At 31.8% G+C, this 23,420-nt stretch overlaps 3 protein-coding genes across 4 annotated transcripts; 2 read left to right on the top strand and 1 right to left on the bottom strand.

Moving 5' to 3' along the window:
- The first annotated feature begins 779 nt into the window (after nt 1-779).
- Nucleotides 780-2,057, top strand: LOC114314432 (E3 ubiquitin-protein ligase MPSR1). The gene has a single exon (XM_028260908.2). The coding sequence runs from the start codon at nt 1,136-1,138 to the stop codon at nt 1,796-1,798; it is 663 nt and encodes a 220-aa protein (XP_028116709.2). The 5' UTR covers nt 780-1,135; the 3' UTR covers nt 1,799-2,057.
- An 8,243-nt stretch (nt 2,058-10,300) lies between these two features.
- On the bottom strand, nt 10,301-11,658 carry LOC114314430 (uncharacterized). The gene has a single exon (XM_028260902.2). It carries the CDS (start codon nt 11,160-11,162, stop codon nt 10,500-10,502), a length of 663 nt encoding a protein of 220 aa, XP_028116703.1. The 5' UTR covers nt 11,163-11,658; the 3' UTR covers nt 10,301-10,499.
- A 6,880-nt stretch (nt 11,659-18,538) lies between these two features.
- Nucleotides 18,539-22,066, top strand: LOC114314438 (cyclic dof factor 2). 2 transcript variants are annotated; one of them, XM_028260914.2, is made up of 3 exons: nt 18,572-19,059; nt 20,384-20,906; nt 21,015-22,066. In XM_028260914.2, exons 1-3 carry the CDS (start codon nt 18,868-18,870, stop codon nt 21,689-21,691), a joined length of 1,392 nt encoding a protein of 463 aa, XP_028116715.2. In that variant the 5' UTR covers nt 18,572-18,867; the 3' UTR covers nt 21,692-22,066. The 2 variants fall into 2 exon arrangements, with proteins under 2 accessions (XP_082755479.1, XP_028116715.2); XM_082899353.1 differs by having other exon boundaries at nt 18,539-19,059; nt 20,384-22,066.
- Nucleotides 22,067-23,420: the final 1,354 nt, after the last annotated feature.

A 23,420-nucleotide genomic window follows, 5' to 3' on the forward strand; every position in this document is an offset into this window, starting at 1 on the left:
GGTTCGACCCAACCCAATATAGCCCATGTCCGGGAGGTTCTATTTACACACACACATTCCTCTTTTTACACATCATTCTTAATTCACACACCAAAAAAAAAAAAAAAAAAGATTTACTCATCACACACAATTTTGTTCCAGTTATATCCCCATACACACTCCCAATCCACACACCTTCTTCCACACCAGCAAGCAACGATCAAACCCTAACCCTAATCCTAACCCTAGGCAGCAACCATCTTGCAGGCGGCGACGCAGCACCGGTGACGTACCGCGACCCCCCCTCTCTCTCTCTCCTCTCAGTCGCGAAAAGGAAGGCGACGACGACTCGCAGACGAAAGGCAACGGCGACTCCCAAATGAAAAAGGGTTCGGATGTTGATGGTCAAACCAATGTGTTTTGTTCGAATGGTGATAGTTAAACCAAATTCATTGGTTCGATGGTTGATTTCCGAACGGAGGCGATTCTTTCGACACTGGTAGTCTGAATGGTAAGAAAATGAGGCGATTCCACGATGCCCGACGCGGTGGGGAAGAGAAGCGGGAAGGCCATGGGTTCACAGATGAAAGGGAGTTACAGTGGTGGAGGAAGAGGTAACGGCGGTGATGAAGAAAAAGAGAGGCGACGGTCATGGAGGATGGTGGTCACTGATGGTTAGGGTTAAGGTTAGGTTTTTGATAGTTTAAAGAAGAAAGTGGAATTTTGATAATTTCATTTTAGGACTGAAATGTAATAAAAAAAATTTATTAAGTGTATGTGAAGAAGATAAATGGTGTGTTCAAATAGAAGCTCCCTTATGTCCGGCCCTACTTGGAAGCCATGTGAGCAATGCCAGAATTGCCTATTTTCAGTCTTTTATTACCAATCAAGTCCTCATCCGTATAGAATACGCATTCAATCACCACCATATCTAACCCCCACCGCCACGTAATCTAAGCCTTACTCCAGTCCATGACACATCTGTGGGCAGAAACATTCTGGACTCTTCCACAACCTTCTTCTCTTCTAGCCGCCCTCTCCTTTCTCTTAAAATCTTTCTCTATCCCCTAATTCCAATTACTTTCTCAATCTTCAATTCAAATCCTCTTTTTTTCTCTTCTCTCTCAATTTGATCGATCAATCAACCAGCAAAACAATGGCGTCGTCCGATTCCGACATGTCATTCGAGCACTCATCACCTCCCGACGATCAAACGCAATTTCGAAACCAAAGCTTACCTTTCCTCCTTCCCTGGATCTTAGGGCTCGTCACAGCCGCTCCTCCCCAAGACGGTGAGAATCGAACCGTCTCTGAACGATTCGTGCTAGTCCATCCACTCACAGGAGCGCTGATCATGATCGACGGTCTCGGAAGCTTGGAGCTGTCGAGCAAAGACGGGCCGTTACCGGCGTCGAAGGCGTCCATTGAAGCTATGCCGGTGGTGAAGGTAGTCGAAGAGGGGTTGGAGTGTGCGATATGTTTGGGGGAGTATGAGGTTGGTGGAGAGGCCAAGGAGATGCCATGTAAGCACAGGTACCATTCGGATTGTATCGAGAAGTGGTTGGGGATGCATGGATCGTGCCCGGTTTGCAGGTACAATATGCCTGTGGAGGAAGGTGAGGAGAAGAAGAAGGGAGGTGATGGTAATGAAGGAGAAAACGGAGCGAGGAGAGCGGAGAGAGAGATTCAGATTAGCTTCTTCGTTAGAGGCGGTGGTGATCGAACCGATTCGAATTGGAGTCCAGAAAGCGGTTCTGATGATGATAGTGTTGCAACTGATGAATCATCAACTCAAGATGTGGAAATTGAAATTGATTGATTGATTGTGTGTTTGTGATTCTTTTTGTTTGTTGCTTTTTGTTAAATTTTTTAGTTGACAATTGGACATTGTTTTGTACATAGAGATACAAAGCCGGTGTTTGGGAAATGAGTTTTTGTGTAGATTTTTTTAATTGTAAGATATTATTAGAATTTTTTTTTTTATGTTTGAAAAGGTAATTGAGTTTTTTTTGTGGTTGGGTGTTATGTTTGTTAGAGAAAAAGTAAAATGATTATGGGATTAATATGATATTTTATTTGGATGTGTTTTTTTTTTTTTTTTTTATTTTGTAAAAAATTTGTCTTTTTGTGAAAAAAATAAAAAAAATCATAAGTCCTAAACTTCCCAAAAACCACCGAGAATTGTTGAAGTTTTCTATTTAATTAGTTTTTTTTTTAATATCATATTTTCCTTTCTTTGACGTACCGTATTTAATTAGTTTTTATTTAAATTATTTGGCAGAAACTGGAGAAAAAAAAGAAGGAAAAAAAAATGGAATAAGAGAAAATTAGGAAGGCAATTTCAGTCTTTAATTAAAAGATATCTAAATCTTAATCATATATATTTATTTAATTGAGTAATGTTAGAAACTTTAAATATTCTACCAAAAGTTTTACTAAATGTCTTACGGTGGTGTGGTATTCACACCCATGTGAGACATGTGGTAAAATTTTTAGTAGAATTTTTTAGGCCTCTAGTATTTTTGTATTTAATTTAAAGTGATAGAATTACAATGAAGCACATGACTTGCACAGCAGCATTAATGGAGAAATAAGTGTATTCATGATTGTTTGGTGTAACTTATTGTAAGTTAAAAATTAATAATTCAAAAATAAAAATTAGAAGTATTTTTTTTTCAACTTTTGAATAATAAATTTAAAAAAAATTAACTTAAGATCCTTCTCATATTTAGTAACTAGCGGTAACCGGTGCGATGCACGAAAAAATAAACTATATACATTTTGTGTGATATATAAATTATTCTAATCTTGAATTATATTTTAATAGCAGCAAACCATGATGTTAGGCCATCTTGGTTGATGTTAACAATAATTAATCTACAAAATTTGACAATAAAAATTTGATATACATAAAAAATTGTTAATTATAAAGATTGTTAGGATAATAGTATTACAATCACTTGCTAACATAAATAATTTGTATCAGACTATAGTGTTATGCAAAAAAAAAAAAAACAAAAACAAAAACAAAAACAAAAACAAAAACAAAGCATTAAAAGAAATGAATTGTATAAGTTATCATAAATTTACATATTTTAAATCAATGATTTATATTATTATTGTGGGACCAAATTATGAATAAATCTCAACTTTTAATTATAATTTGTAAGTAATCATTCTCCATAACTTGAATAATACTTGCATAGTTTCTACAACATTTTTTTAAAAAAATCAAGATAAGAATTTCGTAGGATTATAAAAATTATATAAGAAAATAGTTTAATCCATTTTATTTATAAAAAAAAATGATGACAAATTATTTGAATTGTATTTGAAGAAATATAACATATAATAGCATTAATCATTATATACCCAAAAAAAAAAATTATATAGATTACTCAACAACAAAATGGTCGAATATAACTAAAGTCATGGACATTAAATTAAATGATATGGGCTCTAAATTGATTATATAATCTAATAAGTCAACTAAAAATAAAAGAGAGGTATCAACAAATATGTAGTATTTCTCTACCATCTTTGTATTATATTCATTAATTTCGTATATCATATGAAAGTTTTACTTGTCTCAATCTTTCAATAAAATAAGCACCAAGAAAACAAATTTGATAAGAAATTAGTTCTAAACTTTATTATTAAAAAAATAGAAATTTCAAAGAGAAAATTTAGAGATGGGATTGAAAAAATACTATAACAAATGACAATCTTATAAAAAAAATAAAAAGAAAGAAAAAGAAAAAACACATAGCAAGGATCTAATGTAAATTATTTTTAAAAATTAAAAGAAAGAATATCAAATTATTACCTTGGATAAATATAGAGACGGAAAATAATTTTGTGAGATTTTTGTATTGCCTTCTCCCATATAGCTTTCATTATTTAATTATTAATACTCTTCTTATTCATAGCCAACCATTCTTTTTTTATATATATCTTTATCACTTGGTAGATAATAACAAATAATAAAAATTATGAGGAGTAGGTTAAGAGGAGATAAGAAGTTATAGATAAAAGTATATCACAAGATAAAAAATTCAAAATAAAAAAAGATAATATGTGATAAAAGGAAAAAAAATATAAGTAAATCAAAATAAAGATTTAGATAGATATGTTTTTGATAGATATGGATTAACAAATCATATATTTATCTAAATTTTATTATTTTTAATTTTTTTTTTTGTAAATCAATTAGTTAATCTTTATCTTTATCTGTAGACCATGGAATTAATTTTTATAAATTATTTATCAATTCTTATATGTTTATTTATCTATAAGTCATGAAATTATTATTTTTCAAATAATTTTTAAAATTTTTATCTTTATCTACATGTCATGAAATAAATTTCCATAAATTATTTATGATTTTTTATATGTTTATTTATAATGAAATTAATTAAAGTACAAAATGAAGGGCAAAAAACATGAGTGATTTTTTTTAAATCAATTTTTTAACCTTTATTTTTATCAGTAGGCCATGAAATTAATTTTTATAAATTATTTATCAATTTTTATATGCTTATTTATTGGAAGAAATTTTAAATTATTTATAAGATATGAAATTAAGTATTTAATTTTTATCTTTATCTGTATACCATAAAATTAATTTTCATAAATTATTTATCAGTTTTTATATCTTTATCTATATGGAGGAATTTTGAAATTCAAATCTTTATCCATAAGCCATGAAATTAATTTTCATTTTAATTAATCAAACAAATAGAAAATAGAGGAAAATAGAAAACACGAAAGACAATCAAAAGGGTTGCCACGTAGAAAAGAGATAATTTTAAAATTATGAGAATTTAAGAATAAATATTTACAAACTTTTAACAAAACCACTACATTTGATTATATATATATATAATATATAATATATATAGTATATAGTATATATAGTATAGATATAGATAGTATAAATATAAGAAATCTATAATATTATTTAATTATATCTAAGATCCTTAACCCCCCACTCATATATATCACAGAAAAATTTTCAAATCAATCCCACCACTATCTCTCTCTTTCTCCCAGGTCCATCACTAAGCTGAACCCAAACTTTGTAGTGTAAAGAATCAATCACTCATAAAACCTGAATCCACTGATCAAACCTGCGACTACTCACATTCTCTCACTACGAAAACTCCTCTCATAGTCTTACTCCATGCCATCAACGAAATTCAACGATCAAACAGTATATACACACACAAAAAGCATCAGTTTAGGGCTCTGTTTTCAGCGATGAAGCCCAATCTCTCGGTTCTTCTGTCATCTTCCTCTCGGCGGTATGTATATGTATGTTTGTGTGTATGTATATATGTATGCATGTGTGTTGTTTAAGCTGTAAGAAGAGTCCATCATGATGTTTTTGTCCGAAATAAAGAAATCATGGTCTACGTACGCCATTGATGGGTGAGTTCGAGCTCTGGTCTTATTTGATTTTCTATGTGTGTGTGTGTGTGTGTGTGTGAGAGAGAGAGAGAGAGAGAGAGAGAGAGATAAAAGCATGGGTCGTTAGATTTGGGGAAGAAGATGGGGGGTTTTGTGATCTGAGCCGTAACTAGTTAGACACACACATATATATATGGATCTGGTTTTAGTGGATTTCTTTGCAGGGTCGGTCTTGGGCTAAAGCTGGTGAGGACAGTGCTTAGGGTCTCAAAAATTAAGTCTAAAAAAAAGTCTCCAAAACTATATTAAAAATTTAAAATAATTTAACTCTGTTTAATTAATTTAGGCCATTTTAAAGAGAGCTTCAAAAAATTTATTTGGCCCAATTGATAAAATGCCAATTAAAAAATATTTATAAATTTTAGTTGTTAGTCCAATTAAAAAATAAAAAATAAAATATATGTATATGTATATGTATTAGTCGTTAGCCTAATTTTGTGTCGCCTATTTTTTTTTCTCTTTATGGCCAAATTATGTGTTTTTAAGTATTTTTTAAAAAAAACATTTTACAAAATTCTTATTTATTTAGTTATTTTGTAGATACATGTAATTTAGATACACTTAAAAACTATAATATTTATACTTTTTTTTTAAAAAAAATGTTTCCAAATACAAAAAATATAAAAAAATACGAACCGTAAATTATAGACAATTATTTTTGAAAACTCTAAATCAAACAGAGTGATTTTTATTTTTATTTTTTATAAATATCTAAAAAAGCCCCGAAAAATTATTTCGCCTTAGACTCCTGAAAACTCAGGGTTGACCCTATTTCTTTGGATCGAAAGGGTATTTTCTTTGCGTTTCAGTAAATTTCTCTAGATTTGAGAGGAATTTTCTCTGAGCTTGAGTGAATTTCTTTGGTTTTTAGAGAATTTTTTTAGGTTGAAGTGAAAGTGTAGAGAATTTCTCTAGTGAGATTTTATATGTGAAGTCAAATTTTCTCTGAATTAATTTGAGGGACTTAGACATTATTAAAATATTGAATATTCTTTATGCTATAAAATCTTAATAACAGGGACTCTATAAAAAATCTCCTTAACTTTTCTCAATTTATTTAAACTATTTCTATTTAGAAAATTATACAAAATAATCTAATATAAATTTATAAATTAAAATAAATTATAATCACCCCTATAATCTATATCAAAACCCCTCGTAATGGTCTAGAAGCCACCAAAACCAAAAATATATGGAAAATACTAGAGTTTCTAAATTTTCTACTAAATAAATGATCAAATATATTACATGAGTGTGTGATTTACAAAATTGCGGATCCCACATCCATGTGAGACATTTGATCATTTATTTAATAGAAAATTTGGTGTTCTTAGCACCACCAAAATATATATATTGCACTTATGGCGTCATTGTTATGCCATTTACATGACCAAATAGGTAGCTTACATGTGTCCTCATATTCGTACTTTTCGCTTGACGAGAACAAAAAAAAAAAAAAAAGAAGTAGTGACCAATTGTAACCATGGCGTTGTTGAGGAAGTTGGCTATTTAAGTAGGTTATTTTAGTTTTTGATTATTTTAATAGGTTAAAATTTTTGTACTTGAGAAGATAGTTGTATTTTTTTTGTAATTGGATGTAATGTTTGTAAGAGAAAAAGTAAAATGATTATGAATTTGATGTGATATTTTGTTTTATTGACTATTTTAAACTATTTTATCTTTTTGTAAATTTTAATCTAAAATTAGCTATTTTAGCCTTTGCCAAACAAGGCCAAGATTTTACAATTGAGAATATGAAGTGAGGTGGGATTAAAAAAATATAAAAAGATAAAATAAATTAAAATATTATATTTAAATTATAATTATTTTATTTTTTTTGTAAAAAATAAAAAAAGTTAATTTTTTTTTCTCAAATTAAACTAATTTGGTCAGATTAAATTAGACAAAAGGTTAAAAAGTCAAGTTAAAAAAATTCTTTCCAATTAACGCTGTATTTTTTTTTTTTTGATCAGTAAAGAAAAATTTCATTAAAAGTATGAAATTAAAGGTACATGAAGATGACATGCATCGAGAGAGATTCAGAAAGTACAAAATACCCCCACTACTGCTACTCGTATCTATACAACCAACCCCTTGACCTCACGATTTTTTTTTTTTTTTTTTTCAAAAAAAGTTAAGAAGAACTTAACTAAAAAATAAAATACATGAATCCCCACAAAATCAGCCCACAAAACCCAAAGCCAAAGCCAAAACTCCACACCAAATCCAAGTTGCTTCACTATTTTTGAAACTAAAACTATTCACCTAGGTTGCTACAACTCCCAACACCCATCTACTAATTTTGAAACTAAATCTTTTCACCTAGGCTTCACTCCCAACGCCCACCCAACCAAAATTTTTCAACAACCTGCTTCACTCCCACCTGCTTCACCTAGGCTGCTACAAGACCCACGCCTGACAACACTATACCATGCCAAAACCCACGCTTGCTGCACGCTTCGCTGATCCGACTGAGGATGTTCTATGGCCGGAAACCTCCATAGCCAATAGCTCCATGATCACAAGCCATCGAAAGAATCACCTGGAAAAAATCTCCAAGAAAAATCACTCTCCCTAAAACTCCCTTGATCGAAAAAACTATGGCCGGAACACACCTCCATCCATTGATTTTCCCAATCCCACCTCTGCCACTATAGCAGCAAGCTCACCCACGCAGCCTAACATTACTCCTACAACCTCCATGGTAATAGTTCTGATCAACCTTTGCTACAAGACCCACGCCTGACAACACTATACCATGCCAAGACCCACGCCTGCTGCACACTCCTACTAGTAATCTACCACACTGTGTGAAGCAAAACTGGAATCAGTTACAATTCTGATCAAGCCTCCACTAACACACCTGCTACAAAAACTCGTAAGATGACGATCCAATCACCGATCAACCGCTGAGACACCTCCATACATCTGGACGGAGATCACCCCTCAAACTCCCACTCGAAGAGGAGCGCTCGAATGAAAACCAGACAGATCTGGATCAAGTTTAACACCCATGTTCGAAAACTTCCTTTTTTTCCCAAAACAAAGCATCGATACTACTCTATAAATCTGAACCATAGTTCACCCCTCAAGCTCCTACTCGTGAAAGAGCGCACGAATGAAGATCCTAACCAAATTTGGACGTCCTCTAGCCGAACCAACACCGACCTCCTCCTCTAAAATGACCTTTGTTCCCGGCATTCCCTGATGAACTCTTCCTACAGCAGCTCACAAAGCATTCCAAGGTGGGAAGATAATGGGGGAATCAAGTTTATTAAAAGGAAACTAATGAACAAACACAAGAAAGAAACTGGGCCAGCCAACCGCCATAGTTGAAGGCGGCGGCCGTCCGGCCCAAAATGAGACCCGGGTAGGAGGTTTTCAGAGAGAGAAAGAGAGATTTTCAGTACTTTCAAATTAACGCTGTATTTGGTTAAGAGATTTGGAAAGAGAGTTGAAAATGGAAAGGGAAAAAAGAATGTGAAACTAAGTTAAATGTAGATATATTTTATTTATATTTTACTTGCTTTTTTTTTATTTAGAAAGAGAAAAAGAAAAAGTGTATAGATCTAGGTGAAATGTAAATATATTTTTATTTACATATCACCTACTTTTTTCTTTTCTCTTTCTAATTTTTTTTTTTTTTTCAAATCTCATAATCAAACATAGCGGAAGAGACTCCACATCATTCTAGGTGTGATGATTTAGAATAATTTGGAATTGATGATAATTTAGATTTTTATTGACACCTTAATGGTGGTGTCTTGATAGATCAATCTGTTTGATCTACGACAATCACAAAATGGTACAATGCGCAACATAGCATTGGGCCAGTATTTGACAAGACCGGTCGTTTTAGGTCAGTATTTGATAAGATCGGTCGTTTTAGGTCAGTATTTGACAAGACCAGTTATTTTAGTTGACTTATTTTTATTTAATTATTATTAAAAGATGTATATAAAAATAAAAAGGTGATATAACCTTAATAAGTCAATAAATTATTTATATTTTGTGTACGATCTCGATGGTCAAAGAGAAATTAGGTTGGCTTCAACTTTGCGGAGTTAAAGGGCCTCACGGACCCAAAAAAAAATTTCGTTGCGTCTCTAAAAGCGTTAGCCTCTTAAGGATCACTGATAATGCCAGTAAAGAATATGTGCAGAAGTTAAAAAATATGTTCAAGAACTAATTGTATAATTTACGTTTGTTAAACCATCCTTGGAATAATACACCCTCATAATACCGGTGGTATGATTAACCAAACACCAAGTGTAGCACTCTATTTATACGCACCATCATGAAGAAATATCATCTCAAAAGTTTCATCTTTGTATAAATAATTCGAATAATCCAATAAAGAGAAATATGAAATAATTGGCATGAGTAGGGCTTCATGGATTCACTTTGCATCAACCAAGTAAAGTTCAGTAATTATGGGTAAATCGCCTAATTAAAACTTTGCATCACCCAAGTAAAGTTCAGTAATTATGCGTAAATCTCCTAATTCTAGTTTGTTTGTGCATCACAACCCAACAAAAACATAAAGAAAGTAGGGCTTCATTGATTCACTTCGCATCAACCACGTAGAGTTCAGTAATTATGGGTAAATTTCCTAATTCTAGATTGAATGTGCATCACAACCCAACAAAAACATAAAGAATAAAACTTTGAATGTGTATTATAAGCCCAACGAAAACTAAAAAGAATAAAACAAGAAAACTAAACGTCTTAGTAACTGATAACCCAGAAGAGAATTTTAAAATTTTGAAAATTAGCAAAGCATGAACAATGGATATAAGATGAATATTTTAAAAAATGCAATTGAAAGAAGGAAAATGATGAAAAACTATTGTTAGTGAAAGGAATGATTCTTATATTTCTAACAGCCAACTTATATATTAATAATCCTTACAATTTATTCCCATGAGCTTATTTAAAGACAATAATATATAGTTCAAAGAAGATTGATCCGAAAAGGCATTCCTCTCTGTGCATTATATCTAGTCCTGATTCGAATATGCTTCATATGAAAAGTAACAAGAAGATGGACACTATTTCTTAACCTTTCGAGTCTTCTTTGGTCCCGGAACTTCCATTTTTCCGACAGAGCAACCACACCTTGATCGAAACACGAGAACAGCTCTTCCATTAGGGGGTGCCATCTTCTTAAGCTCAGCTTCCAATTCTCGATGGTGATCGCGTGGCAATTCAAATAAGCCTTTCTTTACTCCATCTTTTGACATACTAGTCGAATTCTTCACACACTCCTCTGTCTCAAGCTGGATATCGAATTCTGCCGCCTTACGTAGCCCACGACAATTGGGCTTACCACATTTCCTACTCATACACACTGCAATTGCCAAAACAGCCATCACTGCACATAAAATGCTGAGTCCTAAACACCCATAAATAATTGGATCCTCTGAAACCTCCTCTCTCACCACATAAACCATTGTTTCAACAATTTCAACACTATTAAATATTAAAAGCTTTATAGAGGGGAATATTAGAAACCCCAAAGCACCAATCACTGCGATCAAGATCAACACATCGATCGCAGCCGATCGAGATTGTTGGCAAGCTGGGATACTCGATTGATTCGGCGAATTGGGTATCTTCTTATTCCTCAATTTCGAACAAGGGTCGGTTGAATTCACAGATTTAGCCATACCCATCTGTTGATCAACCGGAACAGAGCTATGGAAACAGACCATTTGGATAGAACCCAGAAATCAAAACCGATCTTTCACAACAACCCACCAAATTATAGATCAAACAAACGCAATTGAACTCAAAATCAGATCGACCCCCCTTCAAAGAATCGGAAAAAAGGATAGAATTTTGGTCGGTGGACGATAGATGTTCCCTGATTTACCCCTGAAAAAGTCAAATATGGGGGTATTGAATCGAAGATTGGATTGAAACAGAGGAGCAGAGAGGACTGAGAGATAGAGAGGTGTTTTTGTTCGTCTTCTTGTTGTTGCTGGCCGGCTTCAGAGGTTTGAAAGGAGAGTCATTTTGAGTCATTCATTACACAATATATATATTCAGCTTTATCGCAATCTATGAAGTTGTTTCATCGCAATGGTTAGATTAGAGAGGACCATACACGCCAAGTAAAATAAATTTTCTTGTAGTGAATTGCGGTGGAGTTGAGTTTTGTGGGCTCAAGTTTGAATGTGTACATGTACTGTAGTGTGGACTTGACTTCGTAAACTACTTGAATGATTCGTTAATGATTTTTGTAGGACATGGATTCCAATGGGCCTACAAAAGGGCTTGGGCCTATTCTGGCCTATTTAATAATTTTTGGGACTTTTTATTTTATTTTAAAATTTTTACACTCCAAATTTTATTTATAATTTGCATTGACAATCTTGTCATGTGTAATATTCCACACTAAAGACAATAATTTTGGAGTATATTTTTATAAAGAAGTGTAGTGAAATAACATTTTAATAAAATTTTAAAATAATGACATTTATGTTTTATTTTTAGACTCTCACACTTCCCTTAGGAGAGGCAAAATGACAAAAATACTCATTTTCATTTTCATTTTCATTTTCTTAATTAAGCTCACTTTCTATAGCAAGACTTTTAAGTCTCTTTTTTTTTTTTGCCTTCACCATTTTGCAAATTTGTGTTAGTCTTTTTAACTTTCTAGGTTAAAAGACCCTAAAAAAAAGAATATATAGTTAAATTTGAAAAAATAATAAAACAAGTTTTTAATTTTTTTTAAAGATAATCTTTCAATAAAAATCAGATTTTTCATCTTTGGTATTTTTTAAAAATTTTGATCATAATTTCAAAAATATTTAGGATCTTTTAGAATAGAAGCACTTAAAAAAAAAGAATATTTTTGCAAAATATTTTTAAAATGCCAGAAAACAAAAACAAAAACAAAAAGAACTTAAAATGTCTTTTTTTTCCAAATGAGGTCGTCGACATATTTATTTTCACTTGTAAAGGAGACGGGTTGGAAAGAAGATTAGTCGACTTGACCTGAATTGAAATAAGAAAGAAGAGAATTTGAGCCTGCAACGCTTGGGCTTCAATTGTTTTGGGCCTTGTATTAAATAGCCCAATAGATTTTGTTGAGATGGTGGATCCTCATATACTAGTTCTCGTTTCGAAACGGATTATTTTAGTAATTTTTTAATTAAAGTATGAGATAAAAAAAATTAATATGTTTGAAATAATTTTTTACGAAAAGATTTACAAAAAAATAAAGAAAATGAAATTTTTTATTTTTTTGTATAGGTTATAATTTTTTTTATTTTTTTTAATATTTTTTAAATTTTTTAGCTAAAATACTCGCATACCAAACGAGGCCTTAATACTGTTAGAAATTAACTAGTCAAATAAGCTGCTTATTAGTTTATTTTTTTAGCTAAAATACTCGCATGCCAAACGAGGCCTTATTAATTTATTGACTTATTTTTATCATATTATTTTTTATTTTTTTATAAAAAATTTAAAAATAAATTATAACTTACGCCCATGGATCTTAAACCAGATAGCAATAGTACATGGATCAACTTTATAAAGAAAGATAATAAGGTGATCTGTGTGTACTTTCTACTATCTTGAGTACACTCTTATAAAGTAAACTTTCTTTTATTTTTTATTTTATTCAGATAAGGATGATAATATTAGAAAGAAGAAAGATTAAACTTGATGAAGTCATCCAAATTTAGGCCAAGTTTAGCTACTATAAAATAATTTTTTTTTATTACATCATCTTTTTATTTTTTTATATATTTTTTTTAAAAAAATAAAAAATATACTTATTTAAATCATCCTAAAGTGATATATGTTCTTCTACTATTAAGAGCACACCATGTAATTGTATCCTATGAACTACAACCTGTTTCTCCTTTTATTTTTTCCTTTTTTTCCTCAAAGGATAATACTACAAAAAAAAAATTAAAGTTTTAAAAATTAAAATTTAGGGATAAAATTATTTTTTAAAGATCAAATATTTTTGTTACTAAAAGTGTCGTCATTATATTTTTAGTAACGAAAATTAGACATTAGTGATGAATTATTACATTTTTGAAACCAAATTTTTTATCTTAAAAAATAAATATTTTTGAAATGAAATTATTTTATACCTAAAAGTGTATTTATTAGTGACATTTTTAAAAATTTGTCACTAAAAGTCTTGTTTTTAACATTCCAAGACGATCATTTAGTGGTCCTATTTGCTGTAGATGTTAAAACAGATTATGGCTCCGTTTGGTAGAGTTGTGGGAAAGTGATTATAACTTATAGTTTAACAGCTTATAGTTTATAACTGTGAATATAAGCTGATTTTTTTATTTATAAATTAAGTTTCTCCTCCCCCATTCAAAGAATAAGTTGATTTTTGACTTACAAAAAGCTATAAGCTGTATTATTAAGCTGAATCAAACACATCAAAATAGCTTAAATTAAGCTAAAAGCTGAAATAAGTTAAAAATAAGCCCTACCAAGGCCTATAGATTATAGCTTAATAGATTATAGATTATGACTTTAATCAAAAGCTATTAATCTGTTTGGTGTAACTGTTGGATTATAGATTTAAGTTGCTGAGTAGTGTTTGTTAAATAAGCTGTGAAGTAACTTTCTCAATTAACTTTTATTTTTTATTATTCACTATTTGTCTACATTTCTCATAAAAAATAATAATAATATTCTATAGTCCATTTAGATTTTTTTCTCTTTTAAAAAAAAATAAAAAATAAAAAAATTTAAGAGTATAACTGTGAATTAACATGTCCACAACATAAGCTGATAATCAGAAGTAAAAGGTTAGCAGCTTCTCAGAATCAGCTTTTTTGACTTAAAATAAATTGTTAGAATCAGAAGCTGTTTGAAATAAGTTTAACCAAACAGTCCAAAATAACTTTTTAAAAGTCAGAAGCTATAAGTTGGCTCAAAAAAGCCCCATCAAACAACCCCAGTGACTATCCTCACTATAATAGAAATTCGTTCATAAATGTCTTTTGCAACAAGATTTTCACTTTTAAGAACCAAAAAATTTAATCTCTAAAACTCTTATATATTGTAATGTAAGAATAACAATATTAAAATGGAAAAAATATTAAACTTCATGAAAGGCATCCATCCTAGCGGCCAAAATCTACGTTATTAAGGGTTCGTTTGGGATGTGAGTTGGCTTTTTAATTTTTTTAATTTGGGGCTAAAAAGTCTCGTTTGTGATAGTTTTTTTTTGACTTTTGTGAGAGAAAATGACTCGGATGCAATGCTTTGTCTTTTTGAATTAAAAAGTCTATTTTATTTTTTTGTGACTAAAATGATAAAAAATCTAGTATGCCAAACGAAGGCTTTAAAGTGATGCATAAATTATTTTCACTTAAAATCATAATACATCATTTTGGTTTGTTTCTTTTTTTTTTTTTTAAAAAAAAAAACTATTATCTAGAAGCTCCACCACCTCCAAACTGCAACCCATCTTATCACTTGGAACCACCACCCGTAGCTCATCACACTATTTTGGAACCACCAACTTCTCACCTCATTAATCCTTCCCATTGTAACGTTTGTCCCATCTACTCACGATTCCTCAATCACTTCATTACTAGCAATGTTAATCGTCACTATCACAACATTATAGTATTTAAATTTTTTTAATCTTTTTATTATACTGTGTAGATCTCACATCCGTTTCAATCATCAAGAACGGTCTATTTTATGAAAAATAGGACAAAAGGATTGTTATTAGTATTTGGAGATGATAGAGGTTGCTTGGTAAAAGGGAGATCAATGTCATTTCAAAAATTTCAAGGGAAATTTTTTATAATTTTAATTAAGTTTGATAAATATATATGATGAGAGAACACGTAAACTTAAAAAAGAAAAGAAGCATTCAAATAGGTCTTAAATTTAATTATACTCTTGAGTAATGTTATAATAATTTAAAATCTTATAAAATTTTCTTAATCATTAATGTGACACCTATTATATAACCAAAAAGGATTCTGTTTAGAATCCAAAATTTTGTATATCGAAAGTGCTGTAGAGCTCTAATTAGAGCTGCTACAGTGCAACTCTAATGAGCTGTCTACCTATAAAAAAAAAAAAGTGAAGTAAAAGATAAAATATGAGGAGGAAGAAGACAAATTAATGCTCCATTAGAGCTCTCTTTTTAAAGGTCTAAATCATTTTTGTTTTGTATATACATGATACATGTTTATTAATTGATATAATATTTTCTTTTGATTATATATCACTGACGCAGTTGTGTTGAATGTGTCGCTATAAAATTCATTTGTCAAATATTATGGAAATGAATTATAAGGTTAACGGTAGTGTTACATGCACCAATTAATATACTAACTAGTGTATTAATACTAGTTATAATATTATTATTGATACCACTCATTAATAATTACATTACAAATATTAAATTTTTTTAAAATTATACTACATCATCCATTGATACACTAATTAATACATATAGCATTTAAAACAATTAATTTCTTTCCAAGACAATTAATGCAAATTAAACTGTAAGAAAAAAAGACGTAAATTTTGTTGACTTGGGAATGTCCAAGTGGATGCTCGATTTAGTGTAATACAAAACAAATAATGGAGTATGGACCAGTGACCAACGCCGTAAGTGGAAAATGTTGACCAAACACTATGAACACAAAAATAGCAAGAGACTTTATAATTACAAAGAACCTAAGAAAAGTTAGCTTTGAAAAATTGAATATATGAGGCAAATAAAGGTGATTTGTACAGTTGTTGAAATATCAATATTGAATCACCACAACATATAACAGTTTTGAAAATTACGTTCTTTTTTTTTTAATTTTATTTTTTAATTATTTATTTATCTTTAAAAATATAAATTTTGTTGTAAAAAATATTTAAGAACTAATTTCAATTGTCGCGAGAATAATTACTAACAAATCGTGTAAGAAAGTAAAAAAAAAGAGCTATTAGGGACAAAATTTTAAAAATATCGCTAATAAATATATACTTTTAGGGACAGAATAACTTGATCCAAAAAAAAATTTCTTTTTTGAGACAAAACTTTTGATCTCAAAAGGTTAGTAATTAATCACTAAATGTTCAATTTTGTCGTTCAAAAATAAAATAATAACACTTTTAGCTACAAAAATATTTTGTTTCTAAATTTGTTTTTAAAATTTTAATTTCTTATAGTAATAATAATGTCACATATTAAAAAAAATTAAATTATTAAAAAAAATCGCATTTTCACATCAAATCAACATTACATCTCATTTTTAAAATAATTTTTTAGACGCAAGTTTTAGATACATACAATTTTTTAGTATGATTCTTATTTATTTGTCAAGATTTCATTTGGGTGTCAAAGTGGATCCGCAACCGTTTAGATTGGGTCCGGTTTTCAGCTCTCATTGAAGTCAGATATGGGTAGCTAGCTCTACACGTAAATGTATTTGTTGGTATTATATACACTAATTAATATATTAATTAGTATATTAATTTTAATAATAATATTATTATTGATCTCATTCATTATACAAATTATAAATATCAATTTTTAAAAAGAATTATATCATATTATCAATTAGTATACTAATTAATACACTAATTAATGCTTATAATATTATTTAAATGTATTTGGAAGGTAGACTCAAAATTAAAGTACTTGGGCCAACTAAAATTTCTGTCCACAAACAGAAATAATACAGGAGAAAGAAAAAAAAAATAAAAAAATAAATAAAAAGGTTATAGAAAAAGAAAAGTTGGGCAACTTTTTGAAAGTGCGGTTTGGATGGGATAGGGTAGCCGAGAAAAGGAGATGCATTGTTAAAAAGTGATAAACTTATCTTATACATATTATTATAATGAATTTTATTATTATTTATTTTTTATTTTATAAGTAGATTCATATAACATGTTATATGTGTGGATAGAACAATTACTATACTTAGAAAAACATAAGATTTATTATAACAATTACTATACTTAGAAAAATATAAGATTTATTATAATTATTTTTTGAATATGACTGTTGATGTATGTGTACTTGTCATTTGTTGTAAGTGGTGCTAGAATTATTATTTTTATTATTGAAATTCACTTAAAATATATTATTATTGTTATTTAATTATATTTTATTTACTATCTAAGTCATATTATATATAAAACTAATAAAATAAATAAAGACACTATATACTTAAAAGAATATTAAAAAAAATTAAGAGTAAATTACACTGACATCTCTTGAAATTTGGTTCAATTACATCCTACTCCTTGACGTTTTAGAAATTACATTCTCACTCTTATGGTTAATAGTCTCATTTCATAAACTCCCATTTTTATATAAAAGGTAACAATATCCTAATAGAAAAATAAAAAAAATTATGTTGAAAAAAAAAAGTAAAGCAAAGCAAAGGAGAAAAAAGAATAGAGGAAGTAAAGTAAGCAAGATAAGAAAAAGTGTATGAGTTCAATGCCTTCATTCCTTCTAAATAATTAGAATGATAGGGGGGTTAGTGTAATTTTTCAAATGCCAGGGATTATATGGATTAAACCTAAAACTTCAAGGGATATAAGTGCAATTTATCCAAAAATTATGCTTGGTACTTTTATATTTTTTAGTTTTTAGCTTTTTTTTTTTTTTTTTTTTAAAATTTCTTTTGTGATAGATGGCATCATTGTTGAAAAGGAGAAAAATAATACAAGTTAAAAAAATATTATATATTTTTTTTAATTTTTATATTCACTAACTTGACTTGCACTAAGAAGTTTGAAAATTAAAATGAAATCTTGTGGCAGGTAGGTGAAACATCAATTATTATACAGTATATATTAAAAAAAATATTATGAATTTTAAATAATTTATCAAATTTTTTACTAAAACTTTTATATGGGTATCAGACTTACACAAATTTATATATTTGTAGATACCATACTTATGTGAGAGATTTAGTAAAAAATTTAATAGATCATTTAGGATCTCTAGTATAATTTATTTAAAAATTTTATTTTATTTGTTTTAGAGGTAAAATTAAGGAACTAATTAAAAAAATTAAAAAAGAAAATGCTGAGTCAGAAAAGAAGAGTCGTCCACTTTGGTGGAGGAGGTGGAGAATCAAAAAGTGGGAAAAAAAAGGAAAAGTGAAAGGGAAGATCTCAAGGCCACATAGAACTTGTGGCTGAGAATTCATTTTTCCCTCTGCTGACGTGGCGCACCCAACTGGTTAAACGGATCAAAAGCGTACTCGATTCTACGACGTCGACGACCAAAGCCCAAGACACCCAACTCTCACATCCACACCACACCCCTATCCAGATCTCTTCTCACTCTTCCCTATCCCAACAAAACCAAACCAAACCACCGAATTAATCTCTCTCTCTCTCTCTCTCTCTCTCTCCGTGTACTTTTTCACTGTCTATAACTTTTTCAACCCAGAAATGTCGGAAGCAAAAGACCCAGCGATTAAGCTCTTCGGAAAGACGATTCCCTTGCCGGATATTCCGCCTCCGCCCTCCGCCGGACCTCCTCCTCTTCTGTCTGATTCTGAAAGTCTCAATCTTGATCGTTCTTCTTCGCCGGAGGATGACAAGTCGAGCAGAGTCGGAGAAGATCATTACCCTGATAATAAGGTATAGACTGGATTGAATATTTTGACGACGACCCATTATTTGAAACACTTGAGGAGTAAATGGGTCGAGCTTAATTTTACGTGATTTGAAGGTTTTCTTAGTATTTTCTAATTAGGGTTTTTGGGTGTAGTTTGTGTTTATTTAATTTGAAATTAGAGGTCTTTGTTGTAGGATATTGTAATTGTGGTTCTGGATTCAAATCTAGGATGTTCAGACATGCTTGTGCAACTTTATGGTTGTGTTTTTAAGGTTTCCTATTCTAATAAATCTTGTAGATCGTTATGTGAATACCTCAAAATTTCCAAATACGTTTGATTTTTCTAATTATTTATTGTTTTGGTGGATTTCGCACATAGGTAAGTGTGTTGTTAGACAATAAGTTTATGCTAAGATCTTCACTATGGGTTTAAAGAGTCCCATTTCATATCTATGAATTTGCTTAACATGGGTTGTTGTTGATTCCATAGCTGTAGTTGGGTGGCAGTTTCATTTTTCACTTCCCTAATTTTAAACCTCCTTCTTTGGTAGCTGTCCCGTATTTGGTGCTTTGAAGATCTTACCTACAATAGTTGTCTTTCATTTGACTTAATTTGAATGTCTTATGGGGAAAATTTTGCATATTCAGCTTGCTGCCAGCAATATTCATTTGTTGGTGGAGTACTATTGACAGATGTTTCAAGTATAAATTGACAAGTTTTATGAGGAAAATTTTGCTTTCCGAATGATTCTACTTTTTTTTTTATAGAGAAATTGATCAAGTAGACTTTTTGAATTTTAATAAGACATGGAGTTCACACACACCACCGCCCCCGCCCTCCCCCCCCCCCCCCCCCCCCCCCCCCCGGCGCGCTGGGGGTCTTCTTTGCAAACTGGTTTTGTTGCTCACTTTGCCCAGTTTTCTGCCTCTTCATCATCTCCACCCCTTTTAAGCTCTCTTTGATTCTAGGGGAGTTGCGTACAAGGAAAAGAAAAGTCGGGATGCTGTAGCAGCCTCTAATCCCAACTTGCTATAATATTTACGTTCTCATTTGTTATCAAAAGCACTCCTTCCAATCAGACGGATAATGCTTGAGCTAGTAATATTCGTCCTTGTAAAGATATAGCACTTGCCAAAAGAGCCGGTAAGCCTGGAATAAAGCATTACTGAGAGGAGTCGCGTTTCATTCTTAACATGCATGTCACAGAGAACATGACAATGACTAATTCAGTTTTGCAACTGTTTAATCTGGTTCTCATGTAACGAAGAAGGTTACTGTTTAAAAATAGGAAAGCTTAATTATGATACTCGATTTGTTTTCCTTATTGAAAATTTTGATCAATCCAGGCCCCATCTGGTGGAAGCCTGAGTGATACTAAACAGGTGGATGGAGCCCGGCCTTTTCCTCCGGAGGAGATTGCAGATCCAACTACAGTGGTAAATGAGAACCCAAAAACACCGTCCGTTGACAATGAAGCTGCAACATTAAAAGCTTCAAAGACTGAAGAAGAACAAAGTGAGACCAGTAACTCACAGGAGAAGACCCTGAAGAAACCGGACAAGATTCTTCCATGCCCTCGCTGCAATAGCATGGACACCAAGTTTTGTTACTACAACAACTACAATGTCAACCAGCCCCGGCACTTCTGTAAGAATTGCCAGAGATACTGGACTGCTGGTGGGACCATGAGGAATGTGCCTGTTGGTGCTGGTCGTCGGAAGAACAAGAACTCAGCTTCTCACTACCGTCACATAGCTGTATCAGAAGCTCTTCAGAATGCCCGAGCAGATCTTCCAAATGGAATCCACCATTCCACTCTAAAGCCCAACGGCACTGTCCTCACTTTTGGCTCATCAGACACACCCCTTTGTGAGTCAATGGCCTCAGTTTTGAACATTGCAGAGAAAACGATGAGGAACTGTGCCCAAACTGGGTTTCGTAAACCAGAAAAACTAATAATTCCAGTTTCTTACGTAGGTGGAGAGAACGGGGATGATCACTCAAGTGGATCTTCAGTCACTGCTGCAAATTCAAAGGATGATGTTGGTAGTAAAACTGGGCTACAAGATCCAGTAATGCAGAATTGTCATGGCTTCCCACCTCAAGTACCATGCTTTCCTGGCACTCCGTGGCCATACCCATGGAATTCAGCTCAATGGAGTGGTCCGGTACCTGTACCCGCTTTCTGCCCTCCAGGCTTTCCTATGCCATTCTATCCTCCACCGTATTGGGGTTGTACCATACCAGGAACTTGGAATGTCCCTTGGGTGACACCGCCTAGTTCTTCTCCAAACCACATAGCTCCTAGTTCTGGTCCTAATTCCCCAACCTTGGGGAAGCATTCTAGGGATGAAAACATGCTTAAGCAAACCAAATCCGGGGAAGAGGACCCACAGAGAGAGAATAATCCTGAGAGGTCCCTATGGATTCCAAAAACTTTGAGAATTGATGACCCAGGGGAAGCTGCAAAAAGTTCTATATGGGCAACATTGGGAATTAAAAATGATAAAGTCGATTCAGTTAGTGGGGGAGGTCTGTTTAAGCCCTTCCAACCAAAAGGCGATGACAAGAGTCATGTCTCTGAAACCTCTCCAGTATTACAAGCCAATCCTGCAGCGTTGTCTAGGTCGCTTGACTTCCATGAAAGCTCATAAGTGGGTAGCTTGAAGACTTCTTAACTTGCATTGTGGTGGCAACGGAAGTGTTGGGTTCTGTTAGTCCATTCAAACTACTGCAACTTTGTTCTTTGTCAGACCACATCGGTTCACCAAACTCAGAGGAGAGCAAAGGGGAAGAGAGAGATTGTAGAGTAGCTGAAGTAGCAACTGATTTCTTCTTTTATTGGCTGAAGTACGGACAGGTGCATTTTGATTTCATGTAAATTGTGTGCGGAGATTCTAGTTCATGTACATATTCATATATGAAACAGGGCATACTACAGAGTGAGTTTATGTACCAAATTCCCAGGTATATTAAAATAAATTGTGGAATAAAATTTGAACTTTTTGTTCCTTGTGAACATACAGTAACTAACTAGAATTGTGATCCCTGCCCAGGAATTGTTGTACCTCTGTCTACCTCTTTTTTCCAGATGCCTTCCGTGTTTACCTTAAATCTGGTCAAGATCTCTCTCTCTTATGTGATTGAAGAATGCGTTTTACTTAGTTTCTTCAACAATGAAAAATGATACTGTGAATTGGATTGAAATCATGCTGTTTGGAAAGCATCTAAGTGGGTTGGGGGCAATTCCAAAGCATAGAAATACTATTAGTTTTTTGGTTGGCCCTCCCTGGCAGATAGAATTGAAATCTACCACTAAAGGCTAAGCACCATTCTCTTTAAGTAGTACCAAAGAATCCAAACAAGTAGGGCAGAAAATATTGGAAAGCTGATCATAGATTTTTTATTTTCCTTTTCTATTTCTTCCTTGCTTTACCACTCTTTATTTCTTCTCTCTCTTCATAGGTATTGAATAGGGGCAAATTACATATACCTCCCTTGAGGTTTAGCTAAATTACAGATATCCCTGAAATTTTGAAAATTATAAATATCTCCCGAGGTTTATATTTTCATAACAATTTGTCCACTAATTTGTTATGCAAATAGTACCTTCAGGGGATATTTGTAATTTCTCAAACCTCAGGGAGATATCTATAATTTTGCTAAATCTCGAGGGGTATATGTAATTTGTCCAAAATTTAAGGAAATTTTTTTTTTTCTATCCACCTGCCAGGTAGTAGAATAATAATTGCTTTTCTAATTGGTTAAGATAGTGGGTTGAGTCTCATTTAAAGCAGTAGATCCACTGTCATAACCAATTAAAAATGAGGGTATTGTTAACTGGTGGTGAATAACATTAAGAATAATGCTTGGGACCCCCTTTTGGGGGTCACCCCCTCACCCCCTTTGCCACGTGGCAGGGGGTGATTGGAGGAGCAGGAAAAAAAAGAAAAAGAAAAAAAAAGGTAACCAATGAGAGAGAGAGGGGGTCAAAGGGGGTGGGGGAAAAGGGGGGATGAATCATTACTCTAAAATTAAACTTATAAATTAGTATAGAAGTAAAAATCTCTTTATGGATAATAATTGACATTTTAAGTAATTAGTATTGGCATCTTTAGACCTGTATCCTTTTACTGGTGGTGATAAATAATTGATCTAAGAATACAAGAAGAGACTTTTGTAGTGTTCTTGGCTATGACTTAAATTGGTTTTAATTATGAGACTTTGTAGTATTTGTTTATGAGTCGAAATGACATTGGTTATGAGGTTGTGGTATTTTGTTGTAAATTGTAGTAGTCTTGGTCATGAACCGGTTGTGGTGTTTTTGTTATAAAGTAATTTCATTTCCTTATGACCTAAATTGACTGTGACTCAAATTTTAGC

This window comes from Camellia sinensis, chromosome 1 (genome assembly GCF_055761805.1).
Source record: "Camellia sinensis isolate YWXY chromosome 1, ASM5576180v1, whole genome shotgun sequence".
NCBI lineage: Eukaryota > Viridiplantae > Streptophyta > Magnoliopsida > Ericales > Theaceae > Camellia > Camellia sinensis.